General features: G+C 42.7%; 2 protein-coding genes and 1 pseudogene across 3 annotated transcripts in view; 1 reads left to right on the top strand and 2 right to left on the bottom strand.

Moving 5' to 3' along the window:
- Positions 1-17,279, bottom strand: part of LOC309640845 (negative elongation factor C/D pseudogene) — a 187,413-nt pseudogene that overhangs the window by 51,564 nt on the left and 118,570 nt on the right. The window lies entirely within an intron of this gene.
- GDF3 (growth differentiation factor 3) overlaps positions 1-17,279 on the top strand; it is a 148,831-nt gene that overhangs the window by 103,373 nt on the left and 28,179 nt on the right. The window lies entirely within an intron of this gene.
- On the bottom strand, positions 3,811-16,665 carry DPPA3 (developmental pluripotency associated 3). The gene is made up of 4 exons (XM_082420429.1): positions 8,750-16,665; positions 6,052-6,287; positions 5,630-5,668; positions 3,811-4,740 (listed from the first exon to the last, which is right to left on the bottom strand). The coding sequence occupies exons 1-4, from the start codon at positions 8,829-8,831 to the stop codon at positions 4,603-4,605; spliced, it is 495 nt and encodes a 164-aa protein (XP_082276555.1). The 5' UTR covers positions 8,832-16,665; the 3' UTR covers positions 3,811-4,602.

Raw genomic sequence — 17,279 nt, 5'->3', positions numbered from 1 at the left:
AGATAAAGCTAGATTTTCCCAAGTTGTCAGAGCTCAGGATTTACAGAAGCCAGATGCAGAACTCTTGATACTGAAACTGAGCAGGACCCTGTGGGGCTCCTGGGCACAAAAGCCATTCTGTGTCCCCCACTTCTTGTGTGTAAGCAATAGCCTTCATTCAGCCTTCATGACCTTCCCTGAGTTCTAAAGGGCAGGTTCAAACAGTTGCTAATTAGGGAAAGGAGGGGATGCAGAGACAAGCAAGGAAGAGTCAAGAAACAATGGTGCAGCCTTGGGGCAGGGTCCTGATTCCTCCTCAAGGGATATACATAATAATATCTCTGAGCTCTTCTGCAGAACTAAAACTCCCACCAAATGGTAGATGTTAACTGCTTGAAGAAGCACACTCTTCATTCCAGAGAGAAGGTCACAGTTCGCCCATCACCACCTGATGCCAGATGATCTCTGGATTGAAGGAATGCAGGCCTTGCACACACACACTGATCTTTATCAGCACCCCGCCCCTGGACTATAAGACTCCTCACAGGCCCCCCCTGGTTGGGACACACAGTTTTGAGGGCATCAGCCCGCTGTGACCCTCTTTGCCTGGCAAAGCAATAAAACTATTTTTTTCCACTTCACCCAGAACTCTTGTCTCCAAGATTAAATTTGGTGCTGGGTACAGAGGCCTGATTTGGCATCAGTGTGACAGAGAGTGGCTGGCAGAGTCCTGGTATATTTGTTGTCACCTATCACAGGGTAGTTTCAGATCATCCTATCAGATAACCCAGCTACAGTACTCAAAAACCATATTATGGAAATGTGCCATTGATTGAAAATGAAAGCAATCAAATTACCTCATCTTCCCTCTGTGACTTTGGAGGGAGTGTCCACTTCTTGCCAAGCCATTTCCAGTGCTCGAATTCTGGATTCCATTCTGTTGGGATTTTTGTTTGTTTGTTTGCTTTAAGGTTTCTGAAATTATGTCTGTTTTCCCCAAATCAGTGAATAAATCAGGATGTAAATATGTGATAATTCCTATTTCTCTGCTCTCGAGGAGATTTTAATTTCTCTGCTACCATAAACTCACGACAAATACCTGAAAGCAATTCTGGAGCGTATATGAGCTCAACGGTGTGTCAATATCCCTGAGTCTCCCCAACACTTTCCTAATAAAAACATGCTTTCTTTTTTTCCTTATCTCTCCTAAATCTACTCCTCGGTGATTATCTATTCACATTCTAATCATAGTATTAAATGTGTAAAAATAGAGTACTGGGAGAGTTAGGCTTCATTTCTCCAGGGAACATGAAGGAGTAAAATATTCTGGACTTGGGACTTCCCTGGCGGTGCAGTGGTTAAGACTCCTTGCCTCCACTGCAGGGGGCGCGGGTTCAATTCCTGGTTGGGGTACTGAGATCCCACATGCCACATGGTGCGGCCAAAAAAAAAAAAAAGATACTGTATATTATGTGGGGCTGTCAGACCCACAGGGGAAAAGACATTGGCAATAGGTTGACCAGACACCGTACAGCGGAAGTGCCACGTGAGTATAGAATTAGACTAAGGAACCCTGGGTCCTGGATCCTGCAGGATGTTCCAGTTACCAGCTATTAAACCAAAAACACCCCACAGCACTTAAAAAAAATTTTTTTAAGCCAGAGTCTGTGCTTTTAACCACATTTATATCTCAAAAGAAGGAATCACGTCAATTAAGACCACAATCAATCAATAAAAGTTAATATTTTTCATAAAACAAAAATGCTAAATTCTGATGCTCTTATAACTATTACTTATGTGGTTACTTAAAAACCTTAAATCATTTTCATATACATTACCGCCTTTGACTTACATATAACTGTAAACTATATAGGGAAATTGATCCCCATTTTTGTTTTTTTGGGTGCACTGCATGGGATCTAGTTCCCCGACCAGCACCCCTTGCATTGGAAACACGGAGTCTTAACCACTGGACCTCCAGGGAAGTCCCTTTTTTTTTTTCTTTTTTTTTTAGATAGGAAAACTGAGAACCAGGGAGATTAAATTACTTGCCCAAAACAACAGGGAGTAAGCAGCAGATCCACAGGTTTTGTTTGTTTTTAAATTTTTTGGCTGTGCCACAGCATGTGGGATATTAGGTCCCTCACCAGGGATCAAACCAGCAGCCCCTGCATTGGGTGAAGTGGGGAAGGGATAATTTGGGTCCATGTGACTTTGACTTTTACACTGTCCAACCTTCCCAAAACACCGGAAAAACTCCATCGTTTTTCTCCCTCGCAGATTTTGGCACTCAAGTGAACCCAGTAATGTGGGTGTGTTTCACTAGGTTTTCGTCCTGCACCAGGAAACTGGGGCTGGAACGATACTTTCTGTCATGTTCCTCACAAATCAATTTGCAAGCTGATGAAGATCTACTTCTGAATGCAACAGTCTCCACAGAAATGAGTTTGGATCGGCAGCCACCATTATGGAGAGAGCTAACTTGCTCTTTTCATTATGGGTAAATCTTGCATAAGAGATGCCAGCAGAATGTTTTCAGGAGGCTGTCACCTATTCCACTGATGACAGAATCAGTTCACGCACTCATTGTTTCATTCATAAAATGGAAGTTTATTTCCATGTGCCAGGAACTGTCTTGGAGAGGTCCTTCAGCAGACAGATGGAAGGGTCATGTGCCTCCAACTCTTAATTTCTATGAAGGAGTTAGGTACTTGTTATGGGCGGACTTGTGTCCTCCAAAACTCGTATGTTGAAGCCCTGACCCCCAGTACCTCACAATGTGACTGTATTGGGAATAGGGCCTTTAAAGAGGTGATTAAGTTAAAATGAGGCCTTCAGGGCTTCCCTGGTGGTGCAGTGGTTAAGAATCCGCCTGCCAACGCAGGGGATCCGGGTTCGAGCCCTGGTCCAGGAAGATCCCACACGCCGTGGAGCAACTAAGCCCGTGAGCCACAACTACTGAGTCCTCACGCCACAATTACTGAGCCCGCGCGCCTAGAGCCCGTGCTCTGCAACAAGAAGCCACCATAATGAGAAGCCCACGCATCACAACGAAGGGTAGCCCCCGCTCACAACAACTAGAGAAAGCCCGTGCGCAACAGTGAAGTCACAACACAGCCAAAAAATAAATTTATTTTTAAAAAGTTAAAAAAAAAAATGAAGGTATTAAAAGTAACATGCCTCATATGTTTGAGGATTAGGGTTAATAACATATAAAACAAACAGAACATCGCATAGGACTCAAAGCATGAAAACTTTAAATACTGAAGGACACTACAGTAGAATGTATTTTGTTCACTCATGTTCTCGCATTATTAGATCTCACAAGCGTATAAATTTAACACGATTGCAACAAGTAAGTTTTTTCACTAGTCAATGATTTTCAAATGTATACAGCACTCAAGAGGGCCTTGCCTCTAGGAACAGCTTGCAAGTTTAACAAAACCTCAAGACCACCCACATTCACCCATGCTGTAGACCATGATGGTTTGAGTAGTTCCAAGTAGGACAACCTCTGAAAACCTACTTTGGTGGATATTAATATTTAATATTCCTTTTTAACATCACTGTTGAACTTCTTTGCCATTTGTTCGCACAGTCCTCCAGGTTTGGGCTGTTTCTGCTTCTACTTCATTCTGAATACCATCAGGTCTCTAGTTGCTTTGCAACTGGATTCTCTTTTTTTTGGCCACACCACGCAGCTTGTGGGATCTTAGTTCCCCAATCTGGTATCGAACCCAGGCCCTGGGCAGTGAAAGCGCAGGAGTCCTAACCGCTGGACCGCCAGGGAAGTCCCATGTACCCAATTCTTTAATATCTTTTTAAAGTGAACAAAAGATAGTTGGAGGGCAGAAGATGAGTTTTATGTATCTCTTTTATCCCACAAATAAATCCAGGTCTGTGTACACTTAGGTTATGAAAGAAAATAACTGAACTAAAACACCATTGGGGCTGCATCTTCCCATAGTATTATATACCACTATCATTCTTTCAATTCCCTCCAACCAAGACCAACTGATAACTTCTTCCAGGAGGTTAATATGTGCAAATATCTGTGCCCTTGTTTTCTAACCTTACCCAAATGTATAAACTTCCTTCCCAACAGGACAATATCACAAAATATTAGAATGCCAGATATTTACACCCTGGGAATGTGATGGGGATAAGTATTATTCATTTAATACATAGCCAGCAAAAACAAGTCTAAAATAAGAAGTATTTTTTTTAAAGGTACTCAAATAAGTCTCAAATTTTAATAAGATCCTCTATAAACACATTTATTTGCTACTGAAAATTGAAAACAGCACATCAAAAATTTTTATTGCAATTCAACACGCTGTTCTAACAATGCTGTGGCCAAGCCACCCAACGTGGTGTTCTTCACTTTCCTTCCACACAAGTTAATTTGTTTCACAAAGTGGAACTAAAATATATTCAAGTCATTCAAATGCAAGCTACATAGATTCCTTATAAGTTACTGTATTAAGGTAGAAAAGAGATGCAAGAAAAAAAGACATCACAGAACTTATAATATAGGTTATCAAAATATTGGTACACAATCTTTCCCAAGCTTCATAATGATCCTAAAATTACCAGGAAGAAAAAATAGTACAAGAATAAGGTTTATGGCTCCTTCGACTCCGTGTCATAATTACTGTAATACTTATTGTTGTAATAATTCTCATAACTATCCTCAGAAGGATCTCTATGAAACCGGCAAAAACGACAGCTACATCTAAATCTTTGCCCTCTTGACTGAGTCTGGAAAAAAGAATGAAATGGATTAATTGGTTAACAATTTAAAATAATAAATTACTTGTACACCAAAGAGACGTTAACAACCCTCAAATCTAATGTTGGTTGTTAGAAGAGACTTTGGAATATGGAACACTAAAAAAAAGGTCAAAACCAAAAAACCTTTTGGGAAAAATGGATCAAAATGTATGGCTGCCAAAGAATACCAGATTGCCATTTTGTAATGCTAACAGCTGCTGATTGTCAGTCAATAATATATTCCTGTACAACTATAAATGAAGTATAACCTTTAAAAACTGAATCACTCTGTCATACACCTGTAATTTATAATATTGTATAACAACTATACTTCAATTTAAAAGGAAAATTATACACACACACACACACACACACATACATGCATATATATCAACATATACCTAGTGTCAGTTCTCTGAATGCCTTAAACGTGAGACACTCAACCAGCTGCTGGACACTCTGTGCTCAGGTGTTTGCCCTCTTACTACATGGTATTGAATATCATGTTTGTGACAGCAGGTGAAAAAGTACCAGCACAACATCAAGAGTGAACCTTCATGGAAACTACAGACTTTAGGTGATAATAATGTGTCAATGTAGGTTCACCACTGTAACACCACGTAACCGGAAGATGTTGACAGCAGAGGAGGCTATGAATGTGTGGGTTCAGGAAGTATATGTCCTTTCTGCTTAATTTTGCTGGAGACCTAAAACTGCTCAAAAAATATGACTTTATATATTTTTTAAAAAAGCACAAATATGAACTGATTGCTCCAGAGTTTCTGAGGATTGAGAAAGTCCAAGCCAATTTGCCTTTCCTCCTCCCTCCCCAAACCACATACCCACCCACTTGTATAGTAAGGGAACTTCTAGTTACCTCAACATCATTCTGCCACGGTTCTCTTTCAGAGTCAGACTTCATGGAAAGAAAAAAATACATATATTACAAACTATCAAGGAAAATTTGGATTACTAATGCTACCCATCTAACATAAGAAGAGTTGGCGTCTTAAAACCCTAAGTGTCATTCACACCCTGCCCTCATGAGTACAGTGAATGAGTGACCGCTGCTGCTTATCTCTATTTATATTATTTAATTTTGGGGAGGGGCCGCGGTCCCCCACCAGGGATGGAACCCTTGCCCCCTGCAGTGGAAGCGGGCGCTTGGCGTCTTAACCACCGGACCACCGGGGAATCCTCCCCGCCCCCCCCCCATCGCTATTTACATCTTGATTTATGTGAGCGCCCCCCAGCGCCTAGAGTGGGGCACTGCTGCCTACCCAGGCCACAGAAACTCACCCGAGGAACTCCTTTGCTGTAGCGTTTTTTAATGGATTGAATCAGCCGCTCCATCTTATCTCTCCGATCCGTTAACACGGTCCTCACCCCTCTCCTATAGGGTATGTTTTCACCAAGTAACCGCCCAGTTGGTTGAGGTAGACATTCTGGCAGAATGAATGGCAGTTTGATACTAGGGTTGAGCGTCAAGTTACTGAGGTTCTTTATTAACACTTCAGACATAGGTTGAGAGGCAACTGAAACAAAAAAAGAAAGTTAAGATCCATTAATGCGAATTGCAATATCCAGAAGCCACTTATCTCTTGCCCACACTAGGTCTGCTCTTAAGCAGCTCAACAATGGACACTGGAAGTTTCCTCAGGGTGAAGATCCTAGATACCACGGGCATGAACTAGCGTGCTGCATGCCTTGAGAGCATCCCAAGAATCCACTATAATGGGAAACACTTTCCTCTCAAAATAAAAAGTTGTTTTCTTTATGGGACTTCCCCGGCGGTCCAGTGGTTAAGACTCCGGGCTGCCAATGCAGGGGGCGCAGTTAGAGCCCTGGTCAGGGAACTAAAATCCCACATGCCCTGGGGTGCGGCAAAAGAAAAAAAAAAAAGTGGTTTCTTCCCGTTATGGGTAGTTCTGAATAGTAGATGTTTTCCCATGGGGTCAAAAGGTGCTAAGTATGATTCCAAGTGGAAAAACATGGAATAGAAACCAGGTATTGACAGTTTTCCCATTTTCATTTGTGTGATTTTTGATATAAATGCACGGACATAAAGCATTAATGCAAGTCAAAATGTCTCAGTATAACAAGTTTCAGCAGTTCACCTTTATAACAATTAGAAACAAACCTGGTTTTTTTTCTGGAAAATGAACTACATCTATGAAATAGACAAAGAAACCCCAAATATAACAGCCTCTCCCCAAATCCCCTATCCTTAACTAGTTTGTCAAAGTGGCTGTTACCCTCATCAGTTCTACCCAGCTTTTTCATGCTGCTAGATCTTTCCACTCAAACGCAGTATTTTGAGAAATCATTCACTCTTGGGGCTTCCCCAGGGTGGGGGTGGGGGGTCCAGTGATGAAGGCTCTGCGCTCCCAGGGCAGGGGACACTAGTTCCATCCCTGTCGGGGAACTAAGATCCCGCCGCTGCCCTGCGCGGCCAAAACAAAAACAAAAGCAAAAAAACCCACCCACTCTTGCCTCTTCCCATCCGAACAATCATGTAAATTTCATAAACACTAATCTCATACAACAAGGCAGATAGCATTAATTTTCCCTGTACGTGAGAGTATTAAATATTGAGTCAGGATCCATTCAACTTCTAGGGACTTGTGCACATGGAAATAAAGATTCCAAGTTGTGGAATTGTCAGGTACTAAGGCAGATTCAAGGAATGGGAGAAACTGGCCGTATTATATACTGTCTTCATTAATTTTTTTTCCCCTTTGACCAGGGTTCTATCCTCAAGATGCAGGGGAGGCAGTCTAGTAGATCTCGGGGGCAGAGGGCAGAATATAATGCCAGCGAGGATCCACCCACTTCCTAGCTGCCCAGAGGGTGTTGGTTGGCTCCAGGTCATCTGCGGCCACCCCACACCACCCATCCCCGCCCGAGGTCAGGGTAATAAGATTTCAAATGAGTGAGTGGGTCTGCGAGGCCAAGCCTGGGAGGCCACGCCTGGGATCGTGTGCGGCTCCAAGGAGAGATGACTTCCGCCTCGGGAAGAACCCTGGAAGGCGGGGAACCTAATTAGCAGTATTCCTGGAGCACGGTTTCTAAGCCCTCCATCCTAAGTCTTACTACTACTTATTTACATTACAGAGCACACTCACTGGCTTTTATAAACCCGCCCCTTCCTTCAGTTTCCTCTGAAAAGCCATTTCCCTCTTTATTAACATTCCCAAAGCGTAAATTCAGCTGGAAAGCCAATCCCAGAAATGTTGGTGAAATTAAGAAAACCTTTAGGTCAAATTGAAGTTTAGGTTGCTTGTTTTTTTTTAAATTTTCATTATTTATTTATTTATGGCTGTGTTGGGTCTTCGTTCCTGCGCGAGGGCTTTCTCTAGTTGTGGCAAGCGGGGGCCGCTCTTCATCGCGGTGCGCGGGCCCTCTCACTATCGCGGCCTCTCTTGTTGCGGAGCACAGGCTCCAGACGCGCAGGCTCAATAATTGCGGCTCACGGGGCTAGTTGCTCCGCGGCATATGGGATCTTCCCAAATCAGGACTCGAACCTGTGTCCCCTAGTATTGGCAGGCAGATTCGCAACCACTGCGCCACCAGGGAAGCCCAGGTTGGTTGTATTCTTTTCCCTTTACAATTCCTGATTGGAATACATTGCTGGTGCAAATACTGATCGCACAAGACGCTGTGAGCCGCCGTCTGGAACTCTGATTGCTCTTCCACGGAAAATGTCCTTAAAAGGTTGACAGATTCCTGAGCATAGTAAGCAAACAATGCAGCTCAACACCCCTCCCACTTTTCTCCTCCTTGTCCTGCCTTTCTTCTTTCTTTCTCTTTCTCTCCTTCTCCTCTTTCTCTCTCTCTCTCCTTTCTTTCTTTCTTTAGAGGAGGGCCCTACACTCCCTGGCTCTCCTCTGCTCTGAAGAGGTTTACTTAACTGCATTTCTCTGTAAAAGACTGAAGTCAGTATAACAGAAAGGAAGGCAGCCTCTTACCTTTCTGAACCCCCCCAAGTCTGGCTTACCTGGAATTGCCTGGGAATTTTCATCGATGGACATTTGAGGAGACTCCAGGGTCCAGGTTGGGTTAACCTCAGATGAATCCATTGGGAGGCTTGTCACAGCTTGAAGCTTCTCCTAGACCTTTGGGTTCCAGTGGAAGGTGATGCTTTAGACTCAAATTGCTACAAAGTAGCCTGGAAGAACTATAGAGCTAAGAAAGAGGGAGAAAAATCCAAGCTGACACACTGTGGTGAGAGAAGAATCCAACCTAAAAGTCTAGGTCGTGTTTCCTCTTAAAAACTACAGAGAAGGCAATCAGCCAGCCTATTTTAATGTAAATGACTAATGAGTAAAAGGAAAAGGCAAGTTGGTGGGCGTAGTCCAATTAGTGGACTAACAGGGTAATTCTTCATCTGCTCTGTATTAAAATAATCATGCCCTCTGTCAAGTAGGCTGGAAATTTTATAAAGAGCCTCTGTGGTTGTGTCTTCCTGAGGTTGCCTTAAAAATCCTTTTTTTCCCCCCAACTCTACTTCTGGAGATGGCTACTGGTTTGTGAACTGGGCTTTAAGTGTTCTAGTACAGGGAGGAGAGGGCAGTTTCCCTCCAACTGCAAATTAACTCCCAATTAAGTTAATGGCAAGTTTCCTTAGTTTTCTTTGCCCGACTCATCTTAAACCTTTGGATGCTAGTAAGGCAAAGGAGAGGAGAAATAAAGGATCCATTATAAACAGTTTAATAGCTTGGTATTTTATGAATGTGTATTTTGGATCTGTAATTTTAGTTTGTTTTCTAGACTATCAATTTCATTGCCTTTAAGATTTGTGAGCAACTGAAATTAACTACATCTATAAATTGCTACCCCCTCACCCCTCCTCCACCCCCCAAAATAAACTGGTATTGAATTCTGGCAAAGTGCCCTAACATTAACTGCTGATGGTGGGAGAGAAGGTCCTCAGCAGCCCCACTCTTCTTTTTTACTGTCTCCTATTCAATGTGCAACCTCCCTATCTCCCCCATAGCTGGAAACTCTGAAGAAATACCAAAAGCAATCTTGTTTGTTTTTAGTAAAGAGCAAAAGTTGAAGTGTGGATCAATAACTATTTTTGTAGGGGATGAGGAGTAGCTATAGATACGTGTCAGGTCACAACACTTTATTTAAGGGGTTGTCAAAGGTGTGCCCTGCCGGCAGGCAGCATCAGCGGCACCTGGTAACTTGTTAGATATGATTAGAGATGGTTGAGCTCCAACTCAGACCTAGTGAATTAAAGACTGGGGCCCAGACGTCCTTGTCTTAACAAGTGCTCCCCACCCCCTAGTGATTCCACCTGTGCTCAAACTGTAGCAGCACCTCTTCCTGGCACTCCTGACTGCAGGTTCTGCTCCTATGGTTCTGCTCTCAGCTGTATGCCCTTTGGGGCAGGTGACCTCTCCTACAGCAGTCTCAGAGAACCCTTGGAGAAGTGAGGGCAAAAATCAGATTGCAAGAGTTTTAAAATTAAGAGGTGAGATTGTGAAAAGGGCCAACATAGACTCTCGCTCAAGAAATCCAGGTTTAAGAAAAAGGTGAGACACTGCTATATTTAAAATGGATAACCAACAAGGATCTACGGTATAGCACAGGGAACTCTGCTCAATGTTATGTGGCAGCCTGGATGGGAGGGGAGTTTGGGGTTAGAATGGATACACGTACATGTATGGCTGAGTCCCTTTGCTGTGCACCTGGAACTATCACAACATTGTTAATCAGCTATATTCTAATATAAAATAAAAAGTTTAAAAAAAAGAAAAAGAAAAAAGGCGAGAGAACCAGAGCTCAAGGGAGGTATGGGATGTAGATGATGGTGGAGTTTCTCTTTGCTTAAGCTTGACAGAAGCTGAGCATTCAGAAAACACAATCCGTGTTTTAAAATTATAACACCATTTTAGTTAACATCTTTATAGTAGGATATATGAGATAGAAAGCCAAGTGGAATGAAGCAATTAGAAAAAAGACTATAAAAGAACTCATAATGAAAACTATCACTGATTTCTCCAGAGATAAAAAATCATATAATGCTTTTTTTTTCTGAGAAGATATATTTTTGAAACAAACAGGATGCTCTTTTAATAAAAGGAAAACTCAAGAGAGAGAGAAAAAAAAAAGACTACCTGGAATTCAGAAATTTGATATCAGAAACAAGAAAAGAAGGGTCTGGAGATAAAATCAAAGTTATTCCCTTAGTAAGTAAAGCAAAACCAGAAGCAGATGTAAAATAGAAGAGAAAATATAAGAAAATGAGAATCTAAGATCAGGAAATATGATGGCTTCAGATTCTTCAACAATACCGGATGCTGGAAGATAAGGGAGCCATAGCTTCCAAATTCTGAAGGAAAATGATTTCCAACCTAGAATCCTGTATTCAACCAAATTATTGAGCAAGTGTAGAACATTTTCAATTTGTCAAAAACATCTCCACCCATATAGATGCCTTTGTCTTGTGGGAAATTAACTTGATTACAAGAACATGACCAGGTAGGCTATTCCAAAGGTTCTGAAACGGAAACGCTAACAGACCATATTTAAAAGCTCATATCACTCAGTTTTTAAAGTAAATTTAAAATGCACAGCAAAAAGCAAGGCAAAAGGAATGTAAACTAACAGATTTAGAGTGTTAAAAACAAGACAACAGGTCCAAAATGGAATTTGTTGGGCTAATCTCTACGTCACCAAACTGAGACTATTAGTTTTGGCTCTCCTGGAAATAAAATCTCAAACCAGTCAATCAGGAGTTGCCTTATCAGCACTAGTTAGGTGATCTGCCACCCCCTAAAGGAATGTAACTTTGTACTAACCAGCCCACTTTCTTGCCTAGTATAAGTTCCTTGTTCCCATTCCGTTTTGGCTGTAACCAAACAGCTCCGCGAAATTTCTTCCTACCTGCTAGATTGGATGCAGCCCTATTCAAATCGGTTTTTGCTCAGGTAAATTCTTAAACATTTTAACATGCCTCAGTTTATCCTTTACTAGCATGGAACCCTGGAGTCTCCAGACTCATTCATTTCTGGGAAGGGGCATTCAGAATCCACCTAGGATGGACTGGGGAGACTGCACCAGTTTTGCATCAACTTTTTTGCCTCAAAAAATGTCCAGGTTGGGAGAAAGGAACAAAATACAAGTTTAAAACTTCAGCTGAGGGACTTCCCTAGTGGTCCAGTGGTTAAGAGTCCTCGCTTCCAATGCAGGGGGTGCGGGTTCGATGCCTGGTCCAGGAAACTAAGGTCCCCGCACGCCGCTCAGCCGTGGCCAAAACAAAAACAAACAAAAACCTCCAAAAAACTTCAACTGAATTTAGAAATCTTCTTAACTTCTCACTAACCTCTGTGAGATTGACTTTATAACCAAATTTGCCCTTTAGGAATGTTAAACAGTGAAATGGCTTCATCTGCCAGAGGCGGGAGGAGGGGCAAAGTCTTTCAGATCCGAGACAGTATTGAATACTTTTAAAATTCGAATCTGCCTCTAGGATGGATACAGATGATAATCTCGGCTCCACTTTCTCTCTTATCTGTTGAGCCCACCTTTTCTCTCCAGTTGAATGATTTTTTTTTTCCTCCCATGCACCTGTGCCCGGCTGGTTTCAGGCGGGGCAGAGAGCCGCAGCAAGAATAAACTTTTTGCCCACAGGGAGCAGACAACAAATCGTGAATCCGAAATATAGGGTGGGGTAGTGAAATGTATTCCAAAGAGAGGTGTGGCCTGGTAAAGGGAGAGTCCAGGGCTGCCGTTTGGGAAAACTCTCCCAGACACACAGTTAGTGAATTACTGCGCTCTCTCGGGCCCTGTTGGGTTCCCCACGCCGCCCCGCCCCCCGTGGTCTGGGTCCCTCCAACCGCAGGCCTACCCTGTCCCTGGGCTCCCTTTGCGCTCGCTCTCCACCCCCGCCCTGTGTAGGGAAGCCTGTTCCCACAGTCTTCCAAGGCATCCGCCCTGGATCCCAGCCGCTGAGGCCCAGGGCGGGGTGCGGGCGTGCAGTGGGCACCCCGGTACCGGCGCCGCTATGGGGCCCCCATTGGCCGCAGCCCGACACACTGTGGCCCAGAACTGCCCCTCGCTTTGCCTCTGCTTGGCCCCTACCGCCTACCGGTGCCTGCCTTTCCCTGGATCCAACTTATTTCTTGAAATTATGCAATGAAGAATCAATACTCCCAGGGGCGTATAAATTAGGGGTTTCGGATTAAAATATACACACTACTATCTATAAAGTAAATCAGCAACAAGGACCTATTGTATAGCACAGGGAACTCTACTCAATAGCTGTAATGACCTATAATGGAAGAGAATGTAAAATAAAGAATATGTATACCTATAACTGAATCACTTTGCTGTACACCTGAAAGTAACACAACGTTGTAAATCAACTATATATTTTTAAAATAAAATTATTTATTTATTTATTTAGGTTTGGCTGCCTTAGGTCTTCGTTGCTGGGAGCGGGCTTTCTCTAGTTGCAGTGAGCGGGGACCACCCTTCACTGCAGTGCAAGGGCCTCCCAGTGCGGTGGCCTCCCTCGTTGTGGAGCATGGCCTCTAGGCACGCAGGCCTCAGTAGTTGTGGCTCGCGGGCTCAGTAGTTGTGGCACGTGGGCTCTAGAGCGCAGGCTCAGTAATTGTGGCGCACGGGCTTAGCTGCTTCGCGGCACGTGGGTTCCCCCAGGACCAGGGCTCGAACCCGTGCCCCCTGCACTGGCAGGCAGACTCCCAACCACTGCATCACCAGGGACGTCCCTCAACTATATTTAAAAAAAAAATTTTTTTTAAAGAAAAAGAAAAAAATACTCCCAGGGGTAGAATCCTGCCTCTGTTATCAATTTTTTAACAGTTTAGTGGGAAACATTTAATGACTTTACAATATGACAACCAGCTGGGGTTCAGAGGGGAAGAGAGAAGTATGGGTGATCAATTTCCCAAACTTCGCAGTTTGAATGAAGGTATCTGGAAACATGAAGTCAATTAGGCCTATCAGAAGAGAGTAGCAAATACTGTTGGCATTCCCAGGTTTGCTTAAGGATGAGATTTCCAGAAGGACGTGTTTTCTTTCTTTATAAGTTTCCACGGAATGTGCAGTAGGTAGTGCTGGTGGGGCACTGTCTTAAGTTTCCACTTTGCATTTCAGCTCTGGAAATTCAGTCCAGAGAGCAAAGGAGTGCCTTTGCCTTTGTCCCTGTTGTTTCACTGACTTTCTGCCTTGGCTTCTCCTTAGGAGAAAGGGAATCCAGAGACAGGATTGTGGTCTTTCCTTTGTCTACCCCAGAAGAACCTCCAGTTCAGCCCTTTGTTCACTTATTAAAGAAGGTTTCTGATTTGAGAGAGGGGCGGGGCTTCTAGACCATGCAGTTTATCCTAATAGTTCTTATTTACTTTGTCTTCTTCCACCAGCCTCTTTTGCTCCTTGCAAATGCTGACAGAGGGCCTCAGGGCTGGTACCCACCAACCATCCCCTCCACCAGAAGGAGAACAGAGTGGGTAGATTAAACACCAGTGATTTTTAACTCCCCCATAACAGTTTCCATGATGCCAGTTGTCTTTTTCCCTGCAGCTCTGTCTTTCCTCCATCATTATCCCCATTTTATAAGCCAGCTATATAGTTTGAATGCCTTTCTGATTTCAATTAGCTTTTATTCCATTTTATTTACTGGCCCCAGAAAGAAGCACTAGGTCTCATGGAATGCAAGTGTTGTAGAATTCTAGTGTCAATAAATTGCACAGAGTTTTTGTTTTGTTTTGTTTTGTTTTTGGCCATGCCACGAGGCTTATGGGATCTTATTTCCCTATTTCCCTGACCAGGGATCGAACCCAGGCCCACGGCAGTGAAAATGCTGCCTCCTAACCACTGGACTGCCAGGGAATTCCCCTACTGTCAATAAATTGAAATAAAATATTAGGAATTTGAAATAGAAGATCGTTTGGAAAAGGGAAGTGAAAATAGAGCTAGGAGGTATTGCGTTGCATAACAATTGGGGCTGTTAACCAATGAGGACTCTGAAAACCTGGTCAGAGATAAGAGCAGTGCCATATGCCCCTGTACAAATTGTTCAAGTGACATTCTGCCTTGGTGTCTGATTTTTAGAAAGGAAATCCAGGGACCAAGCATTGTTTTTCCTCTGATCTTCTACCCCTAAAGACTGAAAAGACATAAAATAACCTAATTTCAAAATTTATGTATATATATGATTAGCAGATATTTGGTCCTGTGCAAAACATCCATTGAGACATGTGGTCCATGCCAAATGGTCCTTGACATTTGGTCCTGTCAAAAACATCCATGCTTCACACATGTACCTGGGTTCAAATAGCCCGTAACTTTTATTTATACTTTTGGTTTACAGGATTAAAATATATATACATAATCATGTTTTATTAGTCCAATAATTGTGTGTAACTGTATTGCCAATAATAACCCTTTTTGCCTTGGTAACCCAGCTGGCACATGGGGTTAGGTAGAAGAGTGGGGTTTCAAGTCTTGCAGAAGAGTGGAATTTATATTATATTAACTATGAGTGCCAAGGAAGAGTCTTACAGATAGAGAAATGCACAGAGAATGACAAGTTGAGGATGGGATCTCTCAGTGTGTGGTGCATTAGTATGTCACTGGGCATTTGGTTGGATGTGTCTGGGTCATTCAATAAGGGCTGAATTTGAAAGGAGCAGTTTGGTCCAGCCACTATGTAAAACAGCGGCAAAGGCATTGATGTAGACATTTTACGTGCATCTCATTAGTTTGGGAGGCGTAAGAATGGGTGTGGCTCTTCTATCACAAAGAAGTAAGGTGTAATAGCTACCAAGAGAGGAATACTGGGCATCTAATTAACCCCCCTACAATTATCTCATTAACTGGGCATCTAATTAACCCCCCTACAATTATCTCATTAACTGGGCATCTAATTAACCCCCCTACAGTTATCTCATTGCTCAGGGTTAATGGGCAGTGTTTCCCTTGAGTGGATGTCCTGTGGAGGTATGATGGCAGTAGACTGGAAGAACTGTCTGCCACTATTTGTAAAGGTTTTAGTGGGTGTGGTTCCTATACTTACCTGCCATTAGGCACGGACTACCATGCTCTTGTCTGGAACCTACTTGTTGGCTGATCCAGCCCAGCCAAACTCATGTCCATGAGACATTAGTAAGGTTTTCCCTACCAGTAAACCAGCAACCATTAGTCAGATAGCTACAAAAGAAAAAAGTTACCCTTCTTCTGTTGCTTGGCAATATGACATCTTTATTTGAAAATTCTCAGCTGAATATGGCAGAAATAGTATACTCACAAAAAGAAAAGCCAATGCTACATTATAATAGTTTTTGTTACCATTTCCCTTCCTTTAACAGAGATAGGAGTAAAATGAACTGGTGCTGTGAAGGAGAGTCTGTCAAAATGATGACAGTACTCTTATTTACACAATGTGTGACAGTATTTGATATTCCAGTGCTAATACCACATTGTTCAGTGATGGCACCTTCAAGATGACACCAAAACAGTTCACTCAGTAATTCACTGTGCACAGTGTAGTATCGGGTTATCCTATGCCATTGATTCATGCACTAACAATGAAAAGATGAAAAGAGGGAGAGTGAAAAAAAACAAAAAGAAAAGGTAAGAAGACACTTAACAGGTATAAATGAGAAAGTACTTGCATTTGCATGAAAAAGAAATCTTGACATTAACCCTTCATTGTGCATGATGGATTTCGAGATTGCAAAAGTGAATTCGAGATTCAATTACTTCTAACAAATGAACAAGTAAAAAGATGCTTGTTTCACTTTCATAATCACTGTGGCCAAAAGAAATATCTTCTTTGGTTGTGACACTCAAGTATTGATATATGACAATGGAAAGTAACACCCATAAATGTACACCATGTTGTTGGGACTTCAATCTGTGCCTTTGGAAGATATAAATTAAACTTTTTTCTTTTTTTTTTTTTTAATTAATTAATTTATTTTTGGCTGCGTTGGTCTTCGTTGCTGCGCGCGGGGTTTCTCTAGTTGCAGCGAGCGGGGGCTACTCTTCGTTGCGGTGCGCGGGCTTCTCACTGCGGTGGCTTCCCTTGTTGCGGAGCACAGGCTCTAGGCACGTGGGCTTCAGTAGTTGTGGCTCGCAGGCTTAGTTGCTCCGCTGCATGTGGGATCTTCCCAGACCAGGGCTCGAACCCGTGTCCCCTGCATTGGCAGGCAGATTCTTAACCACTGCGCCACCAGGGAAGTCCCTAAATTAAACTTTTGAGTACACTGTGGAGCATGCGGAAGAAAATTTAAATGACCTAATAGATTATGTTGAGAGAGTGTTTGTCTGTGGAAGGTGGACAGAGGCAGAAGTCCAGAAGCTCCAAGATTTCCACCAGAAAGGTGGAATGTTTATACATCAGTACTTAATAGTGATCACAGGACAAACAACATGGTGGAAGGTTGGCATGGCAAATTTCAAGAGCTGATGGGAATACGTCATCCTTCAATCTGGAGATTTATTGACATGTTAAAAGATGAACAGCAAAGCAATGAACAGTTATCACCCAGGTT

Source organism: Balaenoptera physalus (genome assembly GCF_965194825.1).
Source record: "Balaenoptera physalus genome assembly, chromosome: 13".
NCBI lineage: Eukaryota > Metazoa > Chordata > Mammalia > Artiodactyla > Balaenopteridae > Balaenoptera > Balaenoptera physalus.
This window is presented reverse-complemented; position numbering and strand designations above follow the sequence as displayed.

Coding starts and splice junctions, on each gene's coding strand:
- DPPA3 (XM_082420429.1), bottom strand. CDS start 8,831: ATGGATTCATCTGAGGTTAACCCAACCTGGACCCTGGAGTCTCCTCAA. Junction 6,288..8,749: donor AAATTCCCAGGCAATTCCAG/GTAAGCCAGACT, acceptor TTTTTGTTTCAG/TTGCCTCTCAACCTATGTCT. Junction 4,741..5,629: donor CGTGGCAGAATGATGTTGAG/GTAACTAGAAGT, acceptor TCTTTTTTCCAG/ACTCAGTCAAGAGGGCAAAG.